At 38.6% G+C, this 26,745-nt stretch overlaps 1 protein-coding gene across 2 annotated transcripts in view; it reads right to left on the reverse strand.

The window, feature by feature from the left end:
* arhgap24 (Rho GTPase activating protein 24) overlaps positions 1-26,745 on the reverse strand; it is a 212,670-nt gene that overhangs the window by 132,698 nt on the left and 53,227 nt on the right. For both annotated transcript variants that reach the window (XM_042326458.1, XM_042326457.1), the window contains exon 3: positions 1,062-1,149. In XM_042326458.1, coding sequence (XP_042182392.1) covers positions 1,062-1,149 — 88 coding nt within the window. The remainder of the gene's footprint in view (positions 1-1,061; positions 1,150-26,745) is intronic.

A 26,745-nucleotide genomic window follows, 5' to 3' on the forward strand; every position in this document is an offset into this window, starting at 1 on the left:
AAGTAACAGTTCATATAGTTCCTTTTCGCATATATTTTTTTACCTGTGAAATCAATGGCATTGTTATATTTATCTCATTAATTTACTCCACCAATTAGCACGGATAGAAAAGCTTTCTTTGGAGCTGTGTTTGATTGGTCAGATAAGTGCATGGGCGAGATACATCTGAAATTTCACAGCTGGGTAGAGAGTGAGCGAGAGGGGTGAACATGGAGCGTTCTGAATTACAGAAATATATACTAGACTTTAGGAATATTTTTGGATCTAGAAATATGTATTTTTTACCAGTTCTCAAGAATAGAAAAAAAAAAAATCTGTTTCCCGGAAAACACTATAGATCAGTTTCATTCCCGGTTCTGTTTCTATTCTTCAAAAAAAAGTTCTGTTCCCTGAACTGGTTCCAACCACTGCTATGTAGGGAATAGGGTGAGAAACCCCAATTGGGACGAACCCAGTCACTGCATAAGTCAATGACTCACCAGCTGTGCAACATCAAAATATTTCCCACTGAGTGTCACTTCAAACTACAAAGGGCTGTTGTTATGATGTGGTAGAAAGATATACTGCTAGCAAGGAGAGAAACATGGAATCTGACATTAGAGGTCAGAATATTTAAGAGACCACTGACACAATGTGTATTATGTCTAACAAAAAAATAATTTGATAAAAATAAGATGTGGGTATTTTTTTGCAGTGAAGGAAGATTGGACATTTCCAGCAGAGCAGATTTGATTGAATTTGTAATGTCTTTATAATCCACAGAGACCCACACAAAACAATGACGAGAGTGAGTGTTGCTAACACTCTCGATCCATCTCAGAAAATAACAACAGTCGCCTGTGTTCGCTGTGTTTACTGAGCTGTGACTGCAAGGGACAGCAAGTGTTCCCAAACACTTTACATTTTTGGGAGGTGTGATTATAATGGATTCTGTCACAATGTCACCCTATTGTCATTTTCATCACGAGGTGCCCTTGAATTAAGGTCTTTCCGGTGAATAGTACGTCTGGATTTGCTCTGGCTTGGGTAAGATTAAAAGCAGCTCTATTTCTTCGTCTTACCTGCAGAGACCTCAAACAGGAATTTCCCCCCCTCGTCACCATTGCTGGGATGCTCAGTGACTCTGTTTCCAGGTAACAGAATGGTCCCCTAGAGAAAAAGGAAGACAGAGGAAAGTCAGAGGTAGAGTTTCAACACGCAAACCAATACCTACTGTTGTTTAAGAATTAACCCAATGCACAACACAGTTGTTTCAGACTTAACCCAATACACACAGTTGTTTCAGACTTAACCCAATACACACAGTTGTTTCAGACTTAACCCAATACACACAGTTGTTTCAGACTTAACCCAATACACACAGTTGTTTCAGACTTAACCCAATACACAACACAGTTGTTTCAGACTTAACCCAATACACACAGTTGTTTCAGACTTAACCCAATACACAACACAGTTGTTTCAGACTTAACCCAATACACACAGTTGTTTCAGACTTAACCCAATACACAACACAGTTGTTTCAGACTTAACCCAATACACACAGTTGTTTCAGACTTAACCCAATACACAACACAGTTGTTTCAGACTTAACCCAATACACACAGTTGTTTCAGACTTAACCCAATACACACAGTTGTTTCAGACTTAACCCAATACACACAATTGTTTCAGACTTAACCCAATACACACAGTTGTTTCAGACTTAACCCAATACACACAGTTGTTTCAGACTTAACCCAATACACACAGTTGTTTCAGACTTAACCCAATACACACAGTTGTTTCAGACTTAACCCAATACACACAGTTGTTTCAGACTTAACCCAATACACACACAGTTGTTTCAGACTTAACCCAATACACAACACAGTTGTTTCAGACTTAACCCAATACACAACACAGTTGTTTCAGACTTAACCCAATACACACAGTTGTTTCAGACTTAACCCAATACACACAGTTGTTTCAGACTTAACCCAATACACACAGTTGTTTCAGACTTAACCCAATACACACAGTTGTTTCAGACTTAACCCAATACACACAGTTGTTTCAGAATTAACGTAATACCTACTGTGTTCATTCAGTAGATTAATTTAAAATAAGTCAATCAATACTCATCAAACTCATTACAATTATGTTGTGTTGTCTGCTGATCAGTGGTGTAAAGTACTTAAGTAAAAATACTTTAAAGTACTACTTAAGTAGTTTTTTGGGTATCTCCATTTTACTTTACTGTTTATATTTTGACGAATTTTACTTTTACTTCACTACATTCCCATACACCCAAAAGTACTCGTTACATTTTGAATGCTTAGCAGGACAGAAAATATTCAAATTCGCACACTTATCAAGAGAACATCCCTGCTTAACCCTACTAGCTCTGATCTGGCGGACTCACTAAACACAAATGCTTTGTTTGTAAATTATGTCTGAGTGTTGGAGTGTGATCCATAGAGATATCACTAGTGTAATGATCCATAGAGATATCACTACTGTAATGATCCATAGAGATATCACTACTGTAATGATCCATAGAGATATCACTACTGTAATGATCCATAGAGATATCACTAGTGTAATGATCCATAGAGATATCACTACTGTAATGATCCATAGAGATATCACTAGTGTAATGATCCATAGAGATATCACTAGTGTAATGATCCATAGAGATATCACTAGTGTAATGATCCATAGAGATATCACTACTGTAATGATCCATAGAGATATCACTACTGTAATGATCCATAGAGATATCACTACTGTAATGATCCATAGAGATATCACTACTGTAATGATCCATAGAGATATCACTACTGTAATGATCCATAGAGATATCACTACTGTAATGATCCATAGAGATATCACTACTGTAATGGTCCTGAATATCACTAGTTTGATCCATAGAGATATCAACTTCAGTGGGTCCATAGAGATATCACTACCGTAATGATCCATAGAGATATCACTACCGTAATGATCCATAGAGATATAACTACTGTAATGATCCACAGAGACATCACTACTGTAATGATCCATAGAGATATCACTACTGTAATGATCCATAGAGATATCACAACTGTAATGATCCATAGAGATATCAGTACTGTTGTGATCCATAAAGATACTATATATGTAGGCACTGCAATATACAGTAGTTTAAGTCTTTACTGAAGACTCATCTCTTCAGTGGGTCATATGATTGAGTGTAGTCTGGCCCAGTAGTGGGAAGGTGAACGGAAAGGCTCTGGAGCAACGAACCGCCCTTGCTGTCTCTCCCTGGCCGGTCCCTGGCCGGTTCCACTGGGATTCTCTGCCTCTAACCCTATTACAGGGGCTGAGTCACTGGCAAACTGGGGGGCTCTTTCATTCCGTCCCTAGAAGGGGTGCGTCACTTGAGTGGGGGTCACTGATGTGATCTTCCTGTCCCCTCCTGTCTCAGCCTCCAGTATTTATGCCATGGCGGAGATCTTTGTGGGCTATCGGGGCCTTGTCTCAGGATGGTAAGTTGGTGGTTGAAGATATCCCTCTAGTGGTGTGGGGGCTGTGCTTTGAATTTAAGTGTGCTCTTTCTAACTCTCTCTTTCTCTCTTTCTTTCTCTCTCTCGGAGGACCTGAGCCCTAGGACCATGCCTCAGGACTACCTGACATGATGACTCCTTGCTGTCCCCAGTCCACCTGGCCGTGCTGCTGCTCCAGTTTCAACTGTTCTGCCTTATTATTATTTGACCATGCTGGTCATTTATGAACATTTGAACATCTTGGCCATGTTCTGTTATAATCTCCACCTGGAACAGCCAGAAGAGGACTGGCCACCCCTCACAGCCTGGTTCCTCTCTAGGTTTCTTCCTAGGTTTTGGCCTTTTTCTAGGGAGTTTTTCCTAGCCACCATGCTTCTACACCAGCATTGCTTGCTGTTTGGGCTTTTAGGCTGGGTTTCTGTACAGCACTTTGAGATATCAGCTGATGTACGAATACATTTGATTTGATTTGAGTGATGTTTGTGCAAACTGCAAACCTGGCAACTTCACAAATGACCTGCCCTGGTGTGAGAGCATTAGTTCTGGACTCAGCATGACTTCAGAATAATTATCATAAAGAAATATGCTTATATCAAAAGACTGTAAAATAAATATATATATATATATATATATATTCAGGGATGCTTAAATTAATAAAGAAATAATCTTATATCACTGAAGTATTTCTTAAAGCTTGCATCTCAAACCGCACCCTAGTAGTGCACTATTTTGACCAGAACCCATAGGGATCCCATACTATGTAGGGAATAGGGTGCCTTTTGGGGCGTTACCCTGGATTCTGGTCAAGGCGGTGTTGTCAGCAACTCTGGCGATCTGGAAAATGTTCTGTGTCTCCCTGGGGGTTCTGGATGAAAGAGCTGAACAGGTATTAAACATGAGAAAAGTGGCGGAGTGTGTGTGTGTGTGTGTGTGTGGCTGGTGTGTGTGTGTGTGTGTGTGTGTGTGTGTGTGTGTGTGTGTGTGTGTGTGTGTGTGTGTGTGCGTATGTGTGTGTGTGTGAGTGCGTATGTGTGTGTGTGTGTATGGTCTGTGTATGGTGTGTATGCACAATGCTAGCCCTCCAGGACATCTACAGTCATGGCCAAAAGTTTTGAGAATGACACAAATATTAATTTTCACAAAGTCTGCTGCCTCAGTTTGTATGATGGTAATTTGAATATACTCCAGAATGTTATGATGATTGATCAAATGAATTGCAATGAATTGCAAAGTCTCTCTTTGCCATGCAAATGAACTGGATCCCCCAAAAACATTTCCACTGCATTTCAGCCCTGCCACAAAAGGACCAGCTGACATCATGTCAGTGATCCAACCGTTAACACAGGTGTGAGTATTGACGAGGACAAGGCTGGAGATCACTCTGTCATGCTGATTGAGTTTGAATAACAGACTCGAAGCTTCAAAAGGAGGGTGGTGCTTGGAATCATTGTTCTTCCTCTGTCAAGCATGGTTACCTGCAAGGAAACATGTGCCGTCATCATTGCTTTGTACAAAAAGGGCTTCACAGGCAAGGATATTGCTGCCAGTAAGATTGCACCTTCAGCAACCATTTATTGGATCATCAAGAACTTCAAGGAGAGCGGTTCAATTGTTGTGAAGAAGGCTTCAGGGCCTCCAAGAAAGTCCAGCAAGCACCAGGACCGTCTCCTAAAGTTGATTTAGCTGCGGGATCGGGGCACCACCAGTACAGAGCTTGCTCAGGAATGGCAGCAGGCAGGTGTGAGTGCATCTGCACGCACAGTGAGGTGAAGACTTTTGGAGGATGGCCTGGTGTCAAGAAGGGCAGCAAAGAAGCCACTTCTCTCCAGGAAAAACATCAGGGACAGACTGATATTCTGCAAAAGGTACAGGGATTGGACTGCTGAGGACAGGAGTAAAGTCCTTTTCTCTGATGAATCCCCTTTCCGATTGTTTGGGGCATCCTGAAAAAAGCTTGTCCGGAGAAGACAAGGTGAGCGCTACCATCAGTCCTGTGTCATGCCAACAGTAAAGCATCCTGAGACCATTCATGTGTGGGGTTGCTTCTTAGCCAAGGGAGTGGGCTCACTCACAATTTTGCCTAAGAACACAGCCATGAATAAAGAATGGTACCAACACATCCTCCGAGAGCAACTTCTCCCAATCATCCAGGAACAGTTTGGTGATGAACAATGCCTTTTCCAGACCTTAATCCCATTGAGAAATTGTGGTCAATCGTCAAGAGGCGGATGGACAAACAAAACCCCACAAATTCTGACAAACTCCAAGCATTGATTATGCAAGAATGGGCTGCCATCAATTAGGATGTGTCCCAGACGTTAATTGACAGCATGCCAGGGCGGATTGCAGAGGTCTTGAAAAAGAAGGGTCAACACTGCAAATATTGACTCTTTGAATCAACTTCATGTAATTGTCAATAAAAGCCTTTGACACTTATGAAACTACTGCTGTACACACATTTTCTATTCATACTGTCTATACTGTCTATACACACCATCCTATATAACTACTGTCTATACACACCATCCTATATAACTACTGTCTATATACACCATCCTATATAACTACTGTCTATACTGTCTATACACACCATCCTATATAACTACTGTCTATACTGTCTATACACACCATCCTATATAACTACTGTCTATACTGTCTATACACACCATCCTATATAACTACCATCTATACACACCATCCTATATAACTACTGTCTATACACACCATCCTATATAACTACTGTCTACACACACCATCCTATATAACTACTGTCTATACACACCATCCTATATAACTACTGTCTATACACACCATCCTTTATAACTACTGTCTATACACACCATCCTATATAACGACTGTCTATACTGTCTATACACACCATCCTATATAACTACTGACTATACTGTCTATACACACCATCCTATATAACTACTGTCTATACTGTCTATACACACCATCCTATATAACTACTGTCTATACACATCATCCTATATAACTACTGTCTATACACACCATCCTATATAACTACTGTCTATACACACCATCCTATATAACTACTGTTATATAGTGACACAAATCTGATTTTTGTGTCACTGGCCTACTACACACAATACCCCATAGTGTCAAAGTGGAATTATGGTTTTAGACATTTTAACAATTCATTTAAAAAAATGAAAAGCTGAAATGTCTTGAGTCCATAAGTATTCAACCACTTTGTCACGGCAAGCCTAAAGTTCAGGAGTAAAAATGTGCTTAACAAGTCACATATTAAGTTGCATGGACTCACTCTGTGTGCAATAATAGTGTTTAAAAATGATTTTGGAATGACTACTTCATCTCTGTACCCCACACACATACAATTATCTGTAAGGTCCCTCAGTCGAGCAGTGAATTTCAAACACAGATTCAACCACAAAGATCAGGGATGTTTTCCAATGCCTCGTAAAGAAGGGCACCGATTGGCAGATGGGTAAAAAACAAAAAAACACAGACATGGAATGTCCCTTTGAGCATGGTGAAGTTATTAATTACACTTTGGTGTATCAATACACCCAGTTACTACAAAGACACAGCCATCCTTCCTAACAGTTGTCAGAAAGAAAGGAAAACTCTCAGGGATTTCAAAACGAGGCCAATTGTGACTTTAAAAGAGTTTAATGGCTGTGATAGAAGAAAACTGAGGATGGATCAACAACATTGTAGTTACTCCACAACCTAATGAGTATTGTGGAGTGAAAATAATGTAGCCTGTACAGAATAAAAATATTCCAAAACATGCATCCTGTTTGCAACAAGGGTTGGGGTAGCAGGGGTGGCAGGGTAGCCTAGTGGTTAGAGCGTTGGACTAGTAACCGGAAGGTTGCAAGTTCAAACCCCCGAGCTGACAAGGTACAAATCTGTCATTCTGCCCCTGAACAGGCAGTTAACCCACTGTTCCTAGGCCGTCATTGAAAATAAGAATTTGTTCTTAACTGACTTGCCTAGTTCAATAAAGGTTAAAAAAAATTAAAAACAAGGAACTAATGTAATATTTCCCCCCAAAAATTATAAAAAAATACTTTTTGTTCTGAATACAAAGTGTTATGTTTGAGACAAATCTAACAAAACACATCACTGAACACTTTGGAGGGAGGGAGGGAGGGAGGGAAATATTACGTTAGTTCCTTGTTTTTAAAATTTGTATTACTCTTCATATTTTCAAGCATAGCGTAATATTTTAATCTCACCGTGTAACACAACAAAATGTGGAAAATGTCAAGGAGTGTGAATACTTTCTGAACCATCTCAAACAAATAAAATAAATAGATTTGACCGTTCATCACGTTTTATAAAAACACTGAAAATACACCTTTTTCAAGCTATGATATTTAGAGTACATGTTTGAATTTTCCAAGATACTGTAATAGCAGGACACTGTAAACTCCATTATCCCCCTGAAGAGTGTGAGTTGGGCTGTTTGAATCCTAAGGAACCTGCCTACACATTGTTTTCAGTACAATCGACCAACATAGCTACTGTAGTAGGTCAAAGCTGTGGTTTGTATAATATACAACATTATTATGCAACTTTATTCATACAACACTATTATACAACTTCATTATACAACTTTATGATACAACATTATTACACAACATTATGATACAACATTATGATACAACATTGTTATACAACATTATGATACAACATTATTACACAACATTATGATACAACATTATGATACAACATTATTATACAACATTATGATACAACATTATTACACAACATTATGATACAACATTATGATACAACATTATTATACAACATTATTATACAACATTATGATACAGCATTATTACACAACATTATTATACAACATTATTATACACCATTGTTATACACCATTATGATACATTATTACACAACATTATTATACAACATTATGATACAACATTATTACACAACATTATGATACAACATTATGATACAACATTGCTATACAACATTGTTATACAACATTATGATACAACATTATGATACAACATTATTACACAACATTATGATACAACATTATTACACAACATTATGATACAACATTATGATACAACACTATTATACAACATTATTACACAACATTATGATACAACATTATTACACAACATTATTTTGACTTTATTCATACAACACTATTTATACAACTTCATTATACAACATTATGATACAACATTATGATACAACATTATGACACAACATTATGATACAACATTATGATACTACATTGTTATACAACATTATGATACAACATTATGATACAACATTATGATACAACATTATGACACAACATTATGATACAACATTATGACACAACATTATGATACAACATTATTATACAACATTGTTATACAACATTATTACACAACATTATTATACAACATTATGATACATTATTATACAACATTGTTATACAACATTATTACACAACATTATGATACAACATTATTACACAACATTATTATACAACATTATGATACACATTATTATACAATATTATGATACAACATTATTACACAACATTATGATACAACATTATGATACAACACTATTATACAACATTATTACACAACATTATGATACAACATTATTACACAACATTATAATAAAGCAAAACAAAGCAATAGAAGTAAAGTAAAAGTACACAGGAATGACAAGTGGCAACATAAATAATGGCGTTATTGGCACTTATTTAATATTAACAGCTGATTTTCCAGAGGGAATGAAAAACAACCGAAACCTATTTAAGCCAATATGGAGTAAATTGGACATATTTGCCTGATCTCTATAACGAGACAATCGAGAACGCTCCTGGAAAATACACAAATAATGTACCCGTTAAATATATACATGAAATGCACTCTAAAGATTACCGAAGAAAGGCCTAGTACTACATTACCTGTAAACAAAAGTGAGTTTTTACAAAATATACCATTTATAATCAAAGGTACATTCATCAGATATAATAAACGTTGTACATACTGTACAATTCAAGGATGGCCACAATTGCTCTTGAAGAGATACAGGTTTATGCAGGCTTTCTTGTTCAAGCTCAGTTCCACCATACCTGATTGTGTGACTCGTCAATAGCAATGTTGGTAACTCCTAATACAAACACTGTGACAAATGACAGACTGCTTAAAGAACTCCTCTAAAATGGATAGGTGCTCTAAATGTTCTTAGTAATGGTGTACACAGCTATCCAACTTCAGTCAAAGAGCACACATTCCCCACATGTATAAATGGCAGTATAAATATGAAAATATGAAAACAGATGGGAGTACTCACAGATTAATAACATTGCATTCGTATATAACATATATATACACACATATATATAACATATATATACACTCATATATATAACATATATATACACACATATATATAACATATATATACACACATATATATAACATATATATATATATACACACATATATATAACATATATACACACATATATATAACATATATACACACATATATATAACATATATACACACACATATATAACATATATACACACATATATATAACATATATACACACATATATATAACATATATACACACATATATATAACATATATACAGTGCATTCGGAAAGTATTCAGACTTATTCCACATTCCACACATTGGCTTCGTCAATAAGTGCATCGATGCGTCGTCCCCACAGTGACCGTACGTACATACCCCAACCAGAAGCCATGGATTACAGGCAGCATCCGCACTGAGCTAAAGGCTCGAGCTGCCGCTTTCAAGGAGCGGGACACTAACCTGGAAGCTTATAAGAAATCCCGCTAAGCCCTCTGACGAACCATCAAACAGGCAGAGAGTCAACACAGGACTAAGATCGAATCGTACTACACCGGCTCTGACATTTGTCGGATGTGGCATGGCCTGCAAACCATAACAGACTACAAAGGGAAGCACAGCCAAGAGCTGCCCAGTGACACGAGCCTACCTGACGAGCTAAACTAATTCAATGCTCGCATTAATGCAAATAACACTGAAACATGCATGAGAACACCTGCTGTACCGGAAGACTGTGTGATCACGCTCTCTGCAGCCGATGTGAGTAAGACCTTTAGACACGTCAACATTCACAAGGCCGCAGGGCCAGACTGATTACCAGGATGTGTACTGCGAGCATGCGCTGACCAACTGGCAAGTGTCTTCACTGACATTTTCAACCTCTCCCTGTATGAGTCTGTAATAGAAACATGTTTTAAGCAGACCACCATAGTGCCTGTGCCAAAGAACACCAAGGTAACCTGCCTAAATGACTACTGACCCAGAGCACTCACGTCTGTAGCCATGGAGTGCTTTGAAAGGCTGGTCATGGTTCATACAGTGCCTTGCGAAAGTATTCGGCCCCCTTGAACTTTGCGACCTTTTGCCACATTTCAGGCTTCAAACATAAAGATATAAAACTGTATTTTTTTGTGAAGAATCAACAACAAGTGGGACACAATCATGAAGTGGAACGACATTTATTGTATATTTCAAACTTTTTTAACAAATCAAAAACTGAAAAATTGGGCGTTTTGCATACCGTCCCAACAGATCCACAGATGATGCATTCTCTATTGCACTCCACGCTGCCCTTTCCCACCTGGACAAAAGGAACACATGTGTGAGAATGCTATTCATTGACTACAGCTCAGCGTTCAACACCATAGTGCCCTTAAAGCTCATCACTAAACTAAGGATCCTGGGACTAAACTCCTCCCTCTGCAACTGGATCCTGGACTTCCTGACGGGCCGCCCCCCAGGTGGTGAGGGTAGTTAACAACACATCCTCTACGCTGATCCTCAACACAGGGGCCCCTTAGGGGTGCGTGCTCAGCCCCTCCTGTACTCTGTGTTCACTCATGCATGCACGGCCAGGCTCAACTCCAACACCATCGTACAATTTGCCAATGACACAACAGTGGTAGGCCTGAACACAGACAACAATGAGACAGCCTATAGGGAGGAGGTCAGAGAACTGGCCGTGTGGTGCCAGGACAACAACCTCTCCCTCAACGTGATCAAGACAAAGGAGATGATTGTGGACTACAGGAAAAAGAGGACCGAGCACGCTCCCATTCTCATCAACAGGGCTGCAGTGGAGCAGGTTGAGAGCTTCAAGTTCCTTGGTGTCCACATCACCAACAAACTAACATTGTCCAAGCACACCAAGACAGTCGTGAAGCCGGCACGAGAAAACCTATTCCCCCTCAGGAGACTGAACATTTTTGGCATGGATCCTCAGAAGGTTGCACCATCTCCTTTTCAGGTGCCACTTTCTGTAACTTTTAGAAGCTAAGAAATTTGTCAAGCTGGCCCATGTGGGGCTCACCAACTACTTACACTTATTCATGTACTGTTCGTTTATCTTTTCAGTGTTTTCAGTATTAAATATCATGGGCACTTTCCACGCTGCACTTTGGTCTCATTCATTCAACGACGGACATAACAGTAAACTAGACTTGACACCATCAGAAAGCACAAAGTACCCTGTCTGAGAAATAGTTCTTTAACCATTTTCAAGACTACTTAAACAGGCTCATTTCAAAAAGGTTTTTGAAAGAGTAGAGAATGGTCAACGATGTTGAATATCTTGGACAGGTCTATAAATAAGCAGTTTAATGTTTTTTTTTTTAATGATCCAGGCAATTTAAAACATCATAATTAAACAAGGATAGTGGCGGAAACAGTCCAGATCTAAAACCAGATTGGTGCTTATTTACAAAATATTTGTTTGAACAATCATGTCATAAAGTCACACTAACTTAATGACAACATTGTAGGAACATTCCCTGCTTGTTGTTATGGGTGTTTTAAAAAAAAGAAATGTTTAAACATCTCCATCATCATTAGCAGAATGTTCCCACAACGTTCTCTCAGAACCATTTCTATTGTTCTCACATTTTGTTGCGGCAGTATGTTCTAAAAACGATTACAGGTACATTGTGTTGTTAAATCACCTGGAACCCTAATGAGAACGTTTGGGGAATTATTTTGTGGTGATTGTTACAGATATTTTAAATTAATTTTAGGATAACATTCCAATGATATTTCATTTTTAAAATTTAACATTTGGTTCTTCAAATGTGTTTGGGATGTTATCTAATGTTAGATAAAACCCCAAAGTGAACTTAATGGGAATGTTCTGGGAATGTTCCTGGTTTGCTGGGTCACTCCTTTGAAAAGAGCCCATACATGAATAGAATGCCCAGCATATTAGATTACCCATCATAATGCATGATGGATATAATTAGCTTCCCCATATCGCTGTCTAACACACGAGACATTATCAATGTAGATAGCTGGGATGGGTGGAGGGATGCACTGCAACAAATGTAAACGTTTTTTGGTATCCTATTGAGATAATGAAGTTAAAGATGTTATTTACTTGTTTTGAGTTTATTTAGTTTACCCAGAAAATGCATCAAGATAACGTGTCTTGTTTTAAGATATTCTGACTTGTTTCAAGCCTTTCTTTAGTTTAAAGTAAGCAAAATTATCTGCCAGTACACTAAGATGATTTATGTTTGTAAGATGTCAAATAAATGCATTCTAATAGTAGATAAATAAATTAAATGCAGTGTGGAAGGATGGAGGGATGGGGGGAGGGATGGAGGGATGGAGGGAGGGAGGGAGGGGGAGGGAGGGAGGGAGGGAGGGAGGGAGGGAGGGAGGGAGGGAGGGAGGGAGGGGGAGGGAGGGAGGGAGGGAGGGAGGGAGGGAGGGAGGGAGGGAGGGAGGGAGGGAGGGAGGGAGGGAGGGAGGGAGGGAGGGAGGGAGACTTTCACTCACTCACTCTGACCAACATAAACATTGCCAGGTTGTTAATGTGGTGAACTGGCTTGTGTTTTTACATACAGTACATTACATGAGTGAACCTTACAAAACCAACATTGTAAATAAACTGCTAAATGAACCTGCCAGTACCTGAGTGTTTCTAATGAAAAGCAAGTGCCACTCTATTTAATTCTATTGTGTAACTGTATTGAAGTCTATTTAACTCTATTTCACTCAATTAACTGTATTAAATTGTATTAAACTCTATGTGACTGTATTTCTCTCAATTAACTGTTTTTAACTGTATTAAACTGTATTAGACTGTATTAGACGGTATGTAACTGTATTAGACGGTATGTAACTGTATTAGACTGTATGCAACTGTATTAGACTGTATTAGACTGTATGTAACTGTATTAAACTGTATTAGACTGTATTAGACTGTATTAAACTGTATTAGACTGTATTAGACTGTATGTAACTGTATTAGACTGTATTAGACTGTATTAGACTGTATGTAACTGTATTAAACTGTATTAGACTGTATTAGACTGTATTAGACTGTATGTAACTGTATTAGACTGTATTAGACTGTATTAGACTGTATTAGACTGTATTTGACTATATTAGACTGTATTAGACGGTATGTAACTGTATTAGACTGTATGTAACTGTATTAGACTGTATTAAACTGTATTAGACTGTATTAGACTGTATGTAACTGTATTATACTGTATTAGACTGTATTAGACTGTATGTAACTGTATTAGACTGTATTAGACTGTATGTAACTGTATTAGACTGTATTAGACTGTATGTAACTGTATTAGACTGTATTAGACTGTATTAAACTGTATTAGACTGTATTAGACTGTATTAAACTGTATTAAACTGTATTAGACTGTATTAGACTGTATGTAACTGTATTTGACTATATTAAACTGTATTAGACTGTATTAGACTGTATGTAACTGTATTAGACTGTATTAAACTGTATTAGACTGTATTAGACTGTATGTAACTGTATTAGACTGTATTAGACTGTATGTAACTGTATTAGACTGTATTAAACTGTATTAGACTGTATTAGACTGTATTTAACTCTATTAACGGATGTAAATAATACCGTCTGGAGTGCCCAGCATTAGACCTCTATCTTGGATGTTTAAATGTTTTTATGTATCAGTGGCATGCGTCTGTGTTAAAGCCCTATAAACATTTACAAGATCTGAAAGCTGAGAGGTTCCTGTGTGTGTGTGTGTGTGTGTGTGTGTGTGTGTGTGTGTGTGTGTGTGTGTGTGTGTGTGTGTGTGTGTGTGTGTGTGTTGTGTGTGTTTATGTTTGTGTGTGTATGTGTGTATGAGTGTGTGCTCGTTCGTGTTCATGTGTGTGTGTGTGCTTATGTGTGTGTGTGTGTGTATGTGTGTGTGCTCATTCGTGTTTATGTGTGTGTGTATGTGTGTGCTCGTTCGTGTTTATGTGTGTGCGTGTGCGTGCGTGTGTGCATGTGTGTGTGTGTGCGTAATACACCACTTTCCTGCTGAGATAAGGCCCTTTAATGAGGCATGACTGTGACATCCAGGAAACAGTCTCTACCTCTTTACCTGAAGGCCCATATGAACAGCATTAATGGCACTCGTAAAGATGGCATGGGCTTGCCCCGGTAATGAATGAGGGAGAACGTTGTGTTTGATGAGGTCATTCAACAGGATCTGCCATGCATCAACATCTAAGCTTCGTCCCAAAATGGCACCCTATTCACAGCCCATCAAAAGTAGTGTCCTAATATAGAGGAATAGGGTGCCACGCAGGACTCAGCCCCTGATATAGAGAGAAACAGACGGAAACACAAACCAACCGACCACTTCTCAAATAACAGGAGTCTTTCATTTACAGACTTTCTCTCTCTCTCTCTCTCTCTCTCTCTCCCCTCTCTCTCCCCTCTCTCTCCCCCTCTCTCTCTCCCCCCCTCTCTCTCTCTCCCCTTTCTCTCCCCCTCTCTCTCTCCCTCTCCCTCTCTCTCTCCCTTTCTCTCCCCCTCTCTCTCTCCCCCTCTCTCTCTCTCCCCTTTCTCTCCCCCTCTCTCTCCCTCTCGCTCTCTCTCTCTCTCTCTCTCTCTCTGCAACCCCCTGTCACTTAGGAAAAACGCGGAATGACATGGCATCAAACGGTTACATGTATAAATCGTTCCCTCCCTGGTCCTTAGTCGTTACTTACCACCTTTTTCCATCACAACAAGCTCTGCCTGTATGTGAGATTATATGCGGTTAACAGAGCACAACAACGAAACCCAGGGGATGACTTCAACCTATAAAAAGACGTGGCTTAACACACACACACCCTAGTGACTGGCTGCTGAGGTACTAGTGCTGCTCAGAGACGTAAGTGTGTGTGTGTGTGTGTGTGTGTGTGTGTGTGTGTGTGTGTGTGTGTGTGCTGCTCTGAGACTGTACCGTAGTGTAGGTCCTATGCTACTCTAAAACCACACATCACTGCTGTTGTTATTCCCCCTAGACCTCTCAGACACACTTTCCATAATGACACCCTGGCCACTTCTATGCTGTTTGCTGCAACAACATGCCACAGTCTACCGGCCCTATGCAACAATATACACCGCAGACAAATCCAGCCCAGCTCCAGGACTCCCTGGAATAAAGTGGTAATTGTTACTAAGCTGACTATCCTAGTTAAATAACTTAAAATTAATAAAGCTCAGATGGGCTAAGCACAGTAGCAATGCCTGACTAATACAGTAAATACACAGTAATAATACAGTAAAGACAAAGTAATAATACAGTAAAGAAAGTTATAATACAGTAATAATACAGTAAAGAAAGTTATAATAGAGTAATAATACAGTAAAGACAAAGTAATAATACAGTAATAATACAGTAAAGAAAGTTATAATACAGTAATAATACATTAATAGCAGAGTTATAACACAATAATAACACAGTAAAGACAGTTATAATACAGTAATAATACAGTATTAGCACAGTTATAACACAGAAATAATACAGTAAAGACAGTTATAATACAGTAATAATACAGTAAATACACAGTAATAGCACATTTATAATTTATTTTTATTTTTATTTCACCTTTATTTAACCAGGTAGGCTAGTTGAGAACAAATTCTCATTTACAACTACGACCTGGCCAAGATAAAGCAAAGCAGTGCAACACAAACAACACAGTTACACATCGGATAAACAAACGTACGGTCAATAACACAATAGAAAAATCTATATACAGTGTGTACAAATGTAGTACGATTAGGGAGGTAAGGCAATAAATAGGCTAATAGTGGCCAAATAATTGCAATTTAGCAATTAAACACTGGAGTGATAGATGTGCAGAAGATGAATGTGCAAGTAGAGATACTGGGGTGCAAAGGAGCAAAAAAATAAATAACAATATGGGGATGAGGTAGTTGGGTGGGCTATTTATAGATGGGCTGTGTACAGGTGCAATGATTGGAAAGCTGCTCTGACAGCTGATGCTTAAAGTTAGTGCTGCTATGGTGACCAGTGAGCTGAGATAAGACTGGGCTTTACCTAGCAAAGACTTATAGATGACCTGGAGCCAGTGGGTTTGGCGACGAATATGAAGCGAGGGCCAGCCAACAAGAGCATACAGGTCGCAGTGGTGAGTAATATATGGGGCTTTGATGACAAAACGGATGGCACTGTGATAGACTACATCCAATTTGCTGAGTTGTGTTGGAGGCTATTTTGTAAATGACATCGCCGAAGTCAAGGATCAGTAGGATAGTCAGTTTTACGAGGGTATGTTTGGCAGTATGAGTAAAGGATCCTTTGTTGTGAAATTGGAAGCTGGTTCTAGATTTAATTTTGGATTGGAGATGCTTAATGTGAGTCTGGAAGGAGAGTTTACAGTCTAACCAGACACCTAGGTATTTGTAGTTGTCCACATATTCTAAGTCAAAACAGTCCAGAGCAGTGATGCTAGATGGGCGGGCGGGTGCGGGCAGCGATCGGTTGCATTTAGTTTTACTTGCATTTAAGAGCAGTTGGAGGCAACGGAAGGAGAGTTGTATGGCATTGATGCCAAAGAAGAGCCAGAAGTATACAGAATGGTGTCATCTGCGTAGAGGTGGATCAGAGAATCACTAGCAGCAAGAGCGAGATTAAGATGGTAATATAACAAAGTAACAGCAAAGACAAAGTAATATCACAGTTATAATACAGTAATATCACAGTTAGAATACAGTAATATCACATTTTTAATACAGTAATATCACAGTTATAACACAGTAATAATACAGCAAGGACAAAGTAAAAACACAGCAAAGACACAGCAATATCGCAGTTATAGCACAGTAATAATACAGATATAATACAGTAATAGCACAGTTATAACACAGTAAAAAATACAGCAATATCGCAGTTATAGCACAGTAACAATACAGTAAAGATACAGTAATAATACAGTAAAGATACAGTAATAACTCAGCAATAATACAGTTATAACACAGTAATAACTCAGTAATAATACAGCAATAGCAGTTATAATACAGTAATAATACAGTAATAATACAGTAATTACACAGTAATAACTCAGTAATAATACAGTAATATAACAGTTATAATACAGCAATATAACAGTTATAACACAGTAATAATACAGTAATATAAAAGTTATAACACTGTAATAATACAGTAAAGATACAGTATCAATACATTAATAACACCGTAATAATACAGTAATAATAGATTAAAGACACAATAATAGCACAGTAATAATACAGTTATAACACTTCCCCCTTCTCCATCTCAGCCTTGTTGCTGGAGGCTGTTGCTAGGGGCCAGCTACAGTTCACATCTCAGTATGACGTTGCTCCTCTCTGTCCCTTCCAGCCTAGGTTCTATTCTTATTCTCATTATACAGGCGTACTATGACAGTCAAAATCAAATCAAATCAAATCAAATTTTATTTGTCACATACACATGGTTAGCAGATGTTAATGCGAGTGTAGCGAAATGCTTGTGCTTCTAGTTCCGACAGTGCAGTAATAACCAACAAGTAATCTAACTAACAATTCCAAAACTACTGTCTTATACACAGTGTAAGGGGATAAAGAATATGTACATAAGGATATATGAATGAGTGATGGTACAGAGCAGCATAGGCAAGATACAGTAGATGGTATCGAGTACAGTATATACATATGAGATGAGTATGTAAACAAAGTGGCATAGTTAAAGTGGCTAGTGATACATGTATTACATAAGGATGCAGTCGATGATATAGAGTACAGTATATACGTATGCATATGAGATGAATAATGTAGGGTAAGTAACATTATATAAGGTAGCATTGTTTAAAGTGGCTAGCGGCCCACTCACCAACAAGGCCAGTGTTACGAAACCAATAACTAACCTGCTAATATTGTTGCACTTGCTAAGTGTAGGGGTGTTAGGCCTAGCTACATGATCTGTAACCTGTGCATCGGGGCATCCCACTCTTTCTATTCTGGTTAGAGCCAGTTTGCTCTGCTCTGTGAAGGGAGTAGTACAGTAAGGGAGTAGTATACAGCGTTGTACGAGATCTTCAACTTCTTGCCAATTTCTCGTATGGAATAGCCTTCATTTCTCAGAACAAGAATAGACTGAAAAGTTTCAGAAGAAAGTTATTTGCTTCTGGCCATTTTGAGAATGGAAATGAACCCACAAAGATGCTCCAGATACTCAACTCGTCTAAAGAAGGCCAGTTTTATTGCTTCTTTAATCAGGACAACAGTTTTCCGCTGTGCTAACATAATTGCAAAAGGGTTTTCTAATGATCAATTAGCCTTTTAAAATGATTTACTTGGATTAGCAAACACAAATGGAATGGTGCCATTGGAACACAGGAGTGATGGTTGCTGATAATGGGCCTCTGTACGTCTATGTAGATATTCCATAAAAAAATCTGCTGTTTCCAGCTACAATAGTCATGTATAACATTAACAATGCCTGCACTGCATTTCTGATCAATTTGATGTTATTTTAATGGACAAAAAATGTGCTTCTCTTCAAAAACAAGGGCATTTCTAAGTGACCCCAAACGTTTGAATGGTAGTGTATATATATATATTTTTTTTAAATGTATTGGGGATTGGAAATGATGCAGTCAATTACATTGAGAATAGGGGAGTATAAATTGGGTATACAATAAGAATAGGGGAGTATAAATTGGGTTTGCGATAAGAATATAGGAGTATAAATTGGGTATACAATAAGAATAGGGGAGTATAAATTGGGTTTGCGATAAGAATATAGGAGTATAAATTGGGTATACAATAAGAATAGGGGAGTATAAATTGGGTTTGCGATAAGAATAGAGGAGTATAACATGAGGATAAGATAAGAATAGAGGAGTATAACATGAGGATAAGATAAGAATAGAGGAGTATAACATGACGATGAGATAAGAATAGAGGAGTATAACATGAGGATAAGATAAGAATAGAGGAGTATAACATGAGGATAAGATAAGAATAGAGGAGTATAACATGAGGATAAGATAAGAATAGAGGAGTATAACATGAGGATAAGATAAGAATAGAGGAGTATAACATGAGGATAAGATAAGAATAGAGGAGTATAACATGAGGATAAGATAAGAATAGAGGAGTATAACATGAGGATAAGATAAGAATAGAGGAGTATAACATGAGGATAAGATAAGAATAGAGGAGTATAACATGAGGATAAGATAAGAATAGAGGAGTATAACATGAGGATAAGATAAGAATAGAGGAGTATAACATGAGGATAAGATAAGAATAGAGGAGTATAACATGAGGATAAGATAAGAATAGAGGAGTATAACATGAGGATGAGATAAGAATAGAGGAGTATAACATGAGGATAAGATAAGAATAGAGGAGTATAACATGAGGATAAGATAAGAATAGAGGAGTATAACATGAGGATAAGATAAGAATAGAGGAGTATAACATGAGGATGAGATAAGAATAGAGGAGTATAACATGAGGATAAGATAAGAATAGAGGAGTATAACATGAGGATAAGATAAGAATAGAGGAGTATAACATGAGGATAAGATAAGAATAGAGGAGTATAACATGAGGATAAGATAAGAATAGAGGAGTATAACATGAGGATAAGATAAGAATAGAGGAGTATAACATGAGGATAAGATAAGAATAGAGGAGTATAACATGAGGATAAGATAAGAATAGAGGAGTATAACATGAGGATAAGATAAGAATAGAGGAGTATAACATGAGGATAAGATAAGAATAGAGGAGTATAACATGAGGATAAGATAAGAATAGAGGAGTATAACATGAGGATAAGATAAGAATAGAGGAGTATAACATGAGGATAAGATAAGAATAGAGGAGTATAACATGAGGATAAGATAAGAATAGAGAGTATAACATGAGGATAAGATAAGAATAGAGGAGTATAACATGAGGATAAGATAAGAATAGAGGAGTATAACATGAGGATGAGATAAGAATAGAGGAGTATAACATGAGGATAAGATAAGAATAGAGGAGTATAACATGAGGATAAGATAAGAATAGAGGAGTATAACATGAGGATGAGATAAGAATAGAGGAGTATAACATGAGGATAAGATAAGAATAGAGGAGTATAACATGAGGATAAGATAAGAATAGAGGAGTATAACATGAGGATAAGATAAGAATAGAGGAGTATAACATGAGGATAAGATAAGAATAGAGGAGTATAACATGAGGATGAGATAAGAATAGAGGAGTATAACATGAGGATGAGATAAGAATAGAGGAGTATAACATGAGGATAAGATAAGAATAGAGGAGTATAACATGAGGATGAGATAAGAATAGAGGAGTATAACATGAGGATAAGATAAGAATAGAGGAGTATAACATGAGGATAAGATAAGAATAGAGGAGTATAACATGAGGATAAGATAAGAATAGAGGAGTATAACATGAGGATGAGATAAGAATAGAGGAGTATAACATGAGGATGAGATAAGAATAGAGGAGTATAACATGAGGATGAGATAAGAATAGAGGAGTATAACATGAGGATAAGATAAGAATAGAGGAGTATAACATGAGGATAAGATAAGAATAGAGGAGTATAACATGAGGATAAGATAAGAATAGAGGAGTATAACATGAGGATAAGATAAGAATAGAGGAGTATAACATGAGGATAAGATAAGAATAGAGGAGTATAACATGAGGATAAGATAAGAATAGAGGAGTATAACATGAGGATAAGATAAGAATAGAGGAGTATAACATGAGGATAAGATAAGAATAGAGGAGTATAACATGAGGATAAGATAAGAATAGAGGAGTATAACATGAGGATAAGATAAGAATAGAGGAGTATAACATGAGGATAAGATAAGAATAGAGGAGTATAACATGAGGATAAGATAAGAATAGAGGAGTATAACATGAGGATGAGATAAGAATAGAGGAGTATAACATGAGGATAAGATAAGAATAGAGGAGTATAACATGAGGATAAGATAAGAATAGAGGAGTATAACATGAGGATAAGATAAGAATAGAGGAGTATAACATGAGGATGAGATAAGAATAGAGGAGTATAACATGAGGATGAGATAAGAATAGAGGAGTATAACATGAGGATAAGATAAGAATAGAGGAGTATAACATGAGGATGAGATAAGAATAGAGGAGTATAACATGAGGATAAGATAAGAATAGAGGAGTATAACATGAGGATAAGATAAGAATAGAGGAGTATAACATGAGGATAAGATAAGAATAGAGGAGTATAACATGAGGATAAGATAAGAATAGAGGAGTATAACATGAGGATAAGATAAGAATAGAGGAGTATAACATGAGGATAAGATAAGAATAGAGGAGTATAACATGAGGATAAGATAAGAATAGAGGAGTATAACATGAGGATAAGATAAGAATAGAGGAGTATAACATGAGGATGAGATAAGAATAGAGGAGTATAACATGAGGATAAGATAAGAATAGAGGAGTATAACATGAGGATAAGATAAGAATAGAGGAGTATAACATGAGGATAAGATAAGAATAGAGGAGTATAACATGACGATGAGATAAGAATAGAGGAGTATAACATGAGGATAAGATAAGAATAGAGGAGTATAGTTTGTTATGTCCTATGGCATTTCTTCTATAACAATATTATAACAACCTTAGCCCCGGTGGAATCATTTAAGCCCACAGCCCCGGTGGAATCATTTAGGCACACAGCCCCGGTGGAATCATTTAGGCCCACTGTCCTGGTGGAGTCAATTAGGCCCACTGCTCTGTGGAGTCAGTTAGGCCCACTGTCCTGGTGGAGTCAATTAGGCCCACAGCCCCGGTGGAGTCATTTAGGCCCACTGCTCTGTGGAGTCAGTTAGGCCCACTGTCCTGGTGGAGTTAATTAGGCCCACTGTCCTGGTGGAGTCAATTAGGCCCACTGTCCCGGTGGAGTCAATTAGGCCCACAGCCCCGGTGGAGTCAATTAGGCCCACTGTCCTGGTGGAGTCAATTAGGCCCACAGCCCCGGTGGAGTCAATTAGGCCCACAGCCCCGGTGGAGTCAATTAAGCCCACTGTCCTGGTGGAGTCAATTAGGCCCACAGCCCCGGTGGAGTCAATTAGGCCCACAGCCCCGGTGGAGTCAGTTAGGCCCACTGTCCTGGTGGAGTCAATTAGGCCCACTGTCCTGGTGGAGTCAATTAGGCCCACAGCCCCGGTGGAGTCAATTAGGCCCACAGCCCCAGTGGAGTCAATTAGGCCCACAGCCCCAGTGGAGTCAATTAGGCCCACAGCCCCAGTGGAGTCAATTAGGCCCACTGCTCTGTGGAGTCAGTTAGGCCCACTGTCCTGGTGGAGTCAATTAAGCCCACTGTCCTGGTGGAGTCAATTAGGCCCACAGCCCCGGTGGAGTCAATTAGGCCCACAGCCCCGGTGGAGTCAATTAGGCCCACAGCCCCGGTGGAGTCAATTAGGCCCACTGCTCTGTGGAGTCAGTTAGGCCCACTGTCCTGGTGGAGTCAATTAAGCCCACTGTCCTGGTGGAGTCAATTAGGCCCACTGTCCTGGTGGAGTCAATTAGGCCCACTGCTCTGTGGAGTCAGTTAGGCCCACTGTCCTGGTGGAGTCAATTAGGCCCACTGTCCTGGTGGAGTCAATTATGCCCACTGCCCGGTGGATTTAGTTAGGACCACTTCCCTGATAGAGTCAATTAGGCCCCAGCCACCTCTGAGCCATCGCTGAACAGGCCCATGAAGAGTGCATTAACCTGGACCAACGTTTGTTCACTATCTAATCATTACTGTGCTTCTGTTCTACTTTCAAGGGCCCAGATTAACCAAACCTTCTCAAGATGAAATGTATTCTTAACTGCCATTTTGTCACTGCCTTAAACTTAAGAAGTAAGTTAAGCAAAGTTGCTATTCCTCAAAAAATGTATTGGACATTTTCTTATGCATTTTCTTATGTTTCTCCTTAAGCAAAAAGTTAAGAAGAAATTAGACTTGAAAATAAAGTTTTTGGAAATGTTCTTAATTCCAAGATTGCTAAACCTTTGTCTTAAACTAAGAGGAGTGTAACGATATACTTCGTCCTCCTCTGGCGAGGAGTATGAAATGTCGGACCAATGCGCAGCGTGGTATGTGTTCATGATGATTTATTTCACTGAACACTGAAAATACAAAATAACAATGTGAAAATAAACGAAAACCGAAACAGTCCTGTAAGTTGCGTAAAACACTAAAACAGAAAATAAACACCCACAAAACACAGGTGGGAAAAGGCTACCTAAGTATGATTCTCAATCAGAGACAACGAACGACACCTGCCTCTGATTGAGAACCACACCAGGCCAAACACATAAACACAACATAGAAAAAAGAACATATACTACCAACCGCAACTCACGCCCTGACCAAACTAAAACAAAGACATAACAAAGGAACTAAGGTCAGAACGTGACAAGCAGTGAGATAAAAAGCTCATGAAAGCAATTGAACATGTTTAATTCTCTCACAAACTTCATCTGAAAGTTTCAGAATATACTATTTTAAACCCAAGAACATGTTGTAGAACAGTAATCTCATGAGGAAACATGCTAACATGATTGCCATTGCTAGCTAGATAGCTAGATAGGTAGCAACAGACATCTTCAGAGGATTTGTAATAAGATTTTTGACAAGTTCGTAGGAAAATCATTCAATCTTAAGATATTGTTGAGGAATTGCACTTAAGAACCATCTTATGAACTCGTTAAGAAGCTTCTTAAGTTTTTGCATAAGAAGTGTTTTGTGAATCTGGGCCCTGAACTTGACTTCTGTACAGAAAGTAGGCTACATCTGGACTCAACAGAAAGTAGGCTACATCTGGACTCAACAGAAAGTAGGCTTCACCTGGACTTAACAGAAAGTAGGCTTCACCTGGACTTAACAGAAAGTAGGCTACACCTGGACTTAACAGAAAGTAGGCTTCACCTGGACTTAACAGAAAGTAGGCTACACCTGGACTTAAACAGAAAGTAGGCTACACCTGGACTTAAACAGAAAGTAGGCTTCACCTGGACTTAAACAGAAAGTAGGCTTCACCTGGACTTAAACAGAAAGTAGGCTACACCTGGACTTAAACTTCACCTGGAAAGTAGGCTTCACCACCTGGACTTAAACAGAAAGTAGGCTTCACCACCTGGACTTAAACAGAAAGTAGGCTACACCTGGACTTAACAGAAAGTAGGCTTAAACAGAAAGTAGGCTTCACCTGGACTTAAACAGAAAGTAGGCTACACCTGGACTTAACAGAAAGTACTTCACCTGGAAACAGAAAGTAGGCTTCACCTTGGACTTGGAAACAGAAAGTAGGCTTCACCTGGACTTAAACAGAAAGTAGGCTTCACCTGGACTTAACAGAAAGTAGGCTACACCTGGACTTAACAGAAAGTAGGCTTCACCTGGACTTAACAGAAAGTAGGCTTCACCTGGACTTAACAGAAAGTAGGCTTCACCTGGACTGGACTTAAACAGAAAGTAGGCTTCACCACCTGGTACTTCACCTGGAAACAGAAAGTAGGCTTCACCTGGACTTAAACAGAAAGTAGGCTTCACCTGGACTTAACAGAAAGTAGGCTTCACCTGGACTTAAACAGAAAGTAGGCTACACCTGGACTTAACAGAAAGTAGGCTTCACCTGGACTTAAACAGAAAGTAGGCTTCACCTGGACTTTAACAGAAAGTAGGCTACACCTGGACTTAAACAGAAAGTAGGCTCCACCTGGACTTAACAGAAAGTAGGCTACATCTGGACTCAACAGAAAGTAGGCTTCACCTGGACTTAAACAGAAAGTAGGCTTCACCTGGACTTAAACAGAAAGTAGGCTACGACTGTTACATCTGAAGTGAAGGAAAGTACACTTACATAAACCTTTCCAGGCTACTTGAATAATATGTGAGTTTTTTTATTAAAGGTGTTCAGCAGTTGGGAGGAGAGGAAGGTTGTTCTGACTATATCTGGCTTAAAGACCCAACCGCACCACTGACCCAGCCAACACTGCAGGCAAGGCCCCCCTTGCACCACTGACCCAGCCAACACTGCAGGCCAGGTCACCCACTGCAGTCTGAAGTCATATTCTAATTCATGTTAAAGTATTTGAAGAGCTGCATTGGAACATACATCATGAAGGATCATGTATTTCAGTAAACAAAAAAACTAAATGTGAACATTTTCTGTAGAAACTCATTCCAAACACAAGACAAAAGTTTTTATTCAAAACTGAATCTTATTATTAAGCGTTATACTACCATTGAGACACTGCATTTCTCAAACCCACCCGATTCTGTCAGTCCTACAGAAAGCCCAGTCCAATTACTCAGTAATCTTGTAAATGCTGGAACTGGAAGGAAAGCATTTTGGGGAATGCTATCATTATTTTGGAATGGGAAGGTAAAACGGTAATACTGTATCAAGAACCAGATTGCTACATTTCATAAATGTTATTAACCTCAACTTTTCCATTACATATATCTGTACTGTTTCATTCGATTCCTCCCCAAGTCCACCACTTACATTTCCAGATAAAAGGTCCATCTCAGGCAGAAGTCCAATACTTTCGCCGGTGCTGAACACTGTGAGGTGATCTTCGCAACTAGCTTGCTTCAGGGATCTGGTCAAATTGCTTTGGGCTACTGAGTTACTACAGAATTATTCCTTTGGATACTGTGGGACACACAAATGACCATGAATTCTGTATGGAAATGCACGCTAGTAAGACATGCAAATACCCTGGCAATTCCCATCTGAATATTCATCGAAGGTCAATGTCTTTTCAGAGGTAAAGAGGGAGAAGCTTTCCAAAGAAATACAGGTAGCTTTGATGTTTGACATTGAATGTGATCCCT

This window comes from Oncorhynchus tshawytscha, linkage group LG09 (assembly GCF_018296145.1).
Source record: "Oncorhynchus tshawytscha isolate Ot180627B linkage group LG09, Otsh_v2.0, whole genome shotgun sequence".
Taxonomy (NCBI): domain Eukaryota; kingdom Metazoa; phylum Chordata; class Actinopteri; order Salmoniformes; family Salmonidae; genus Oncorhynchus; species Oncorhynchus tshawytscha.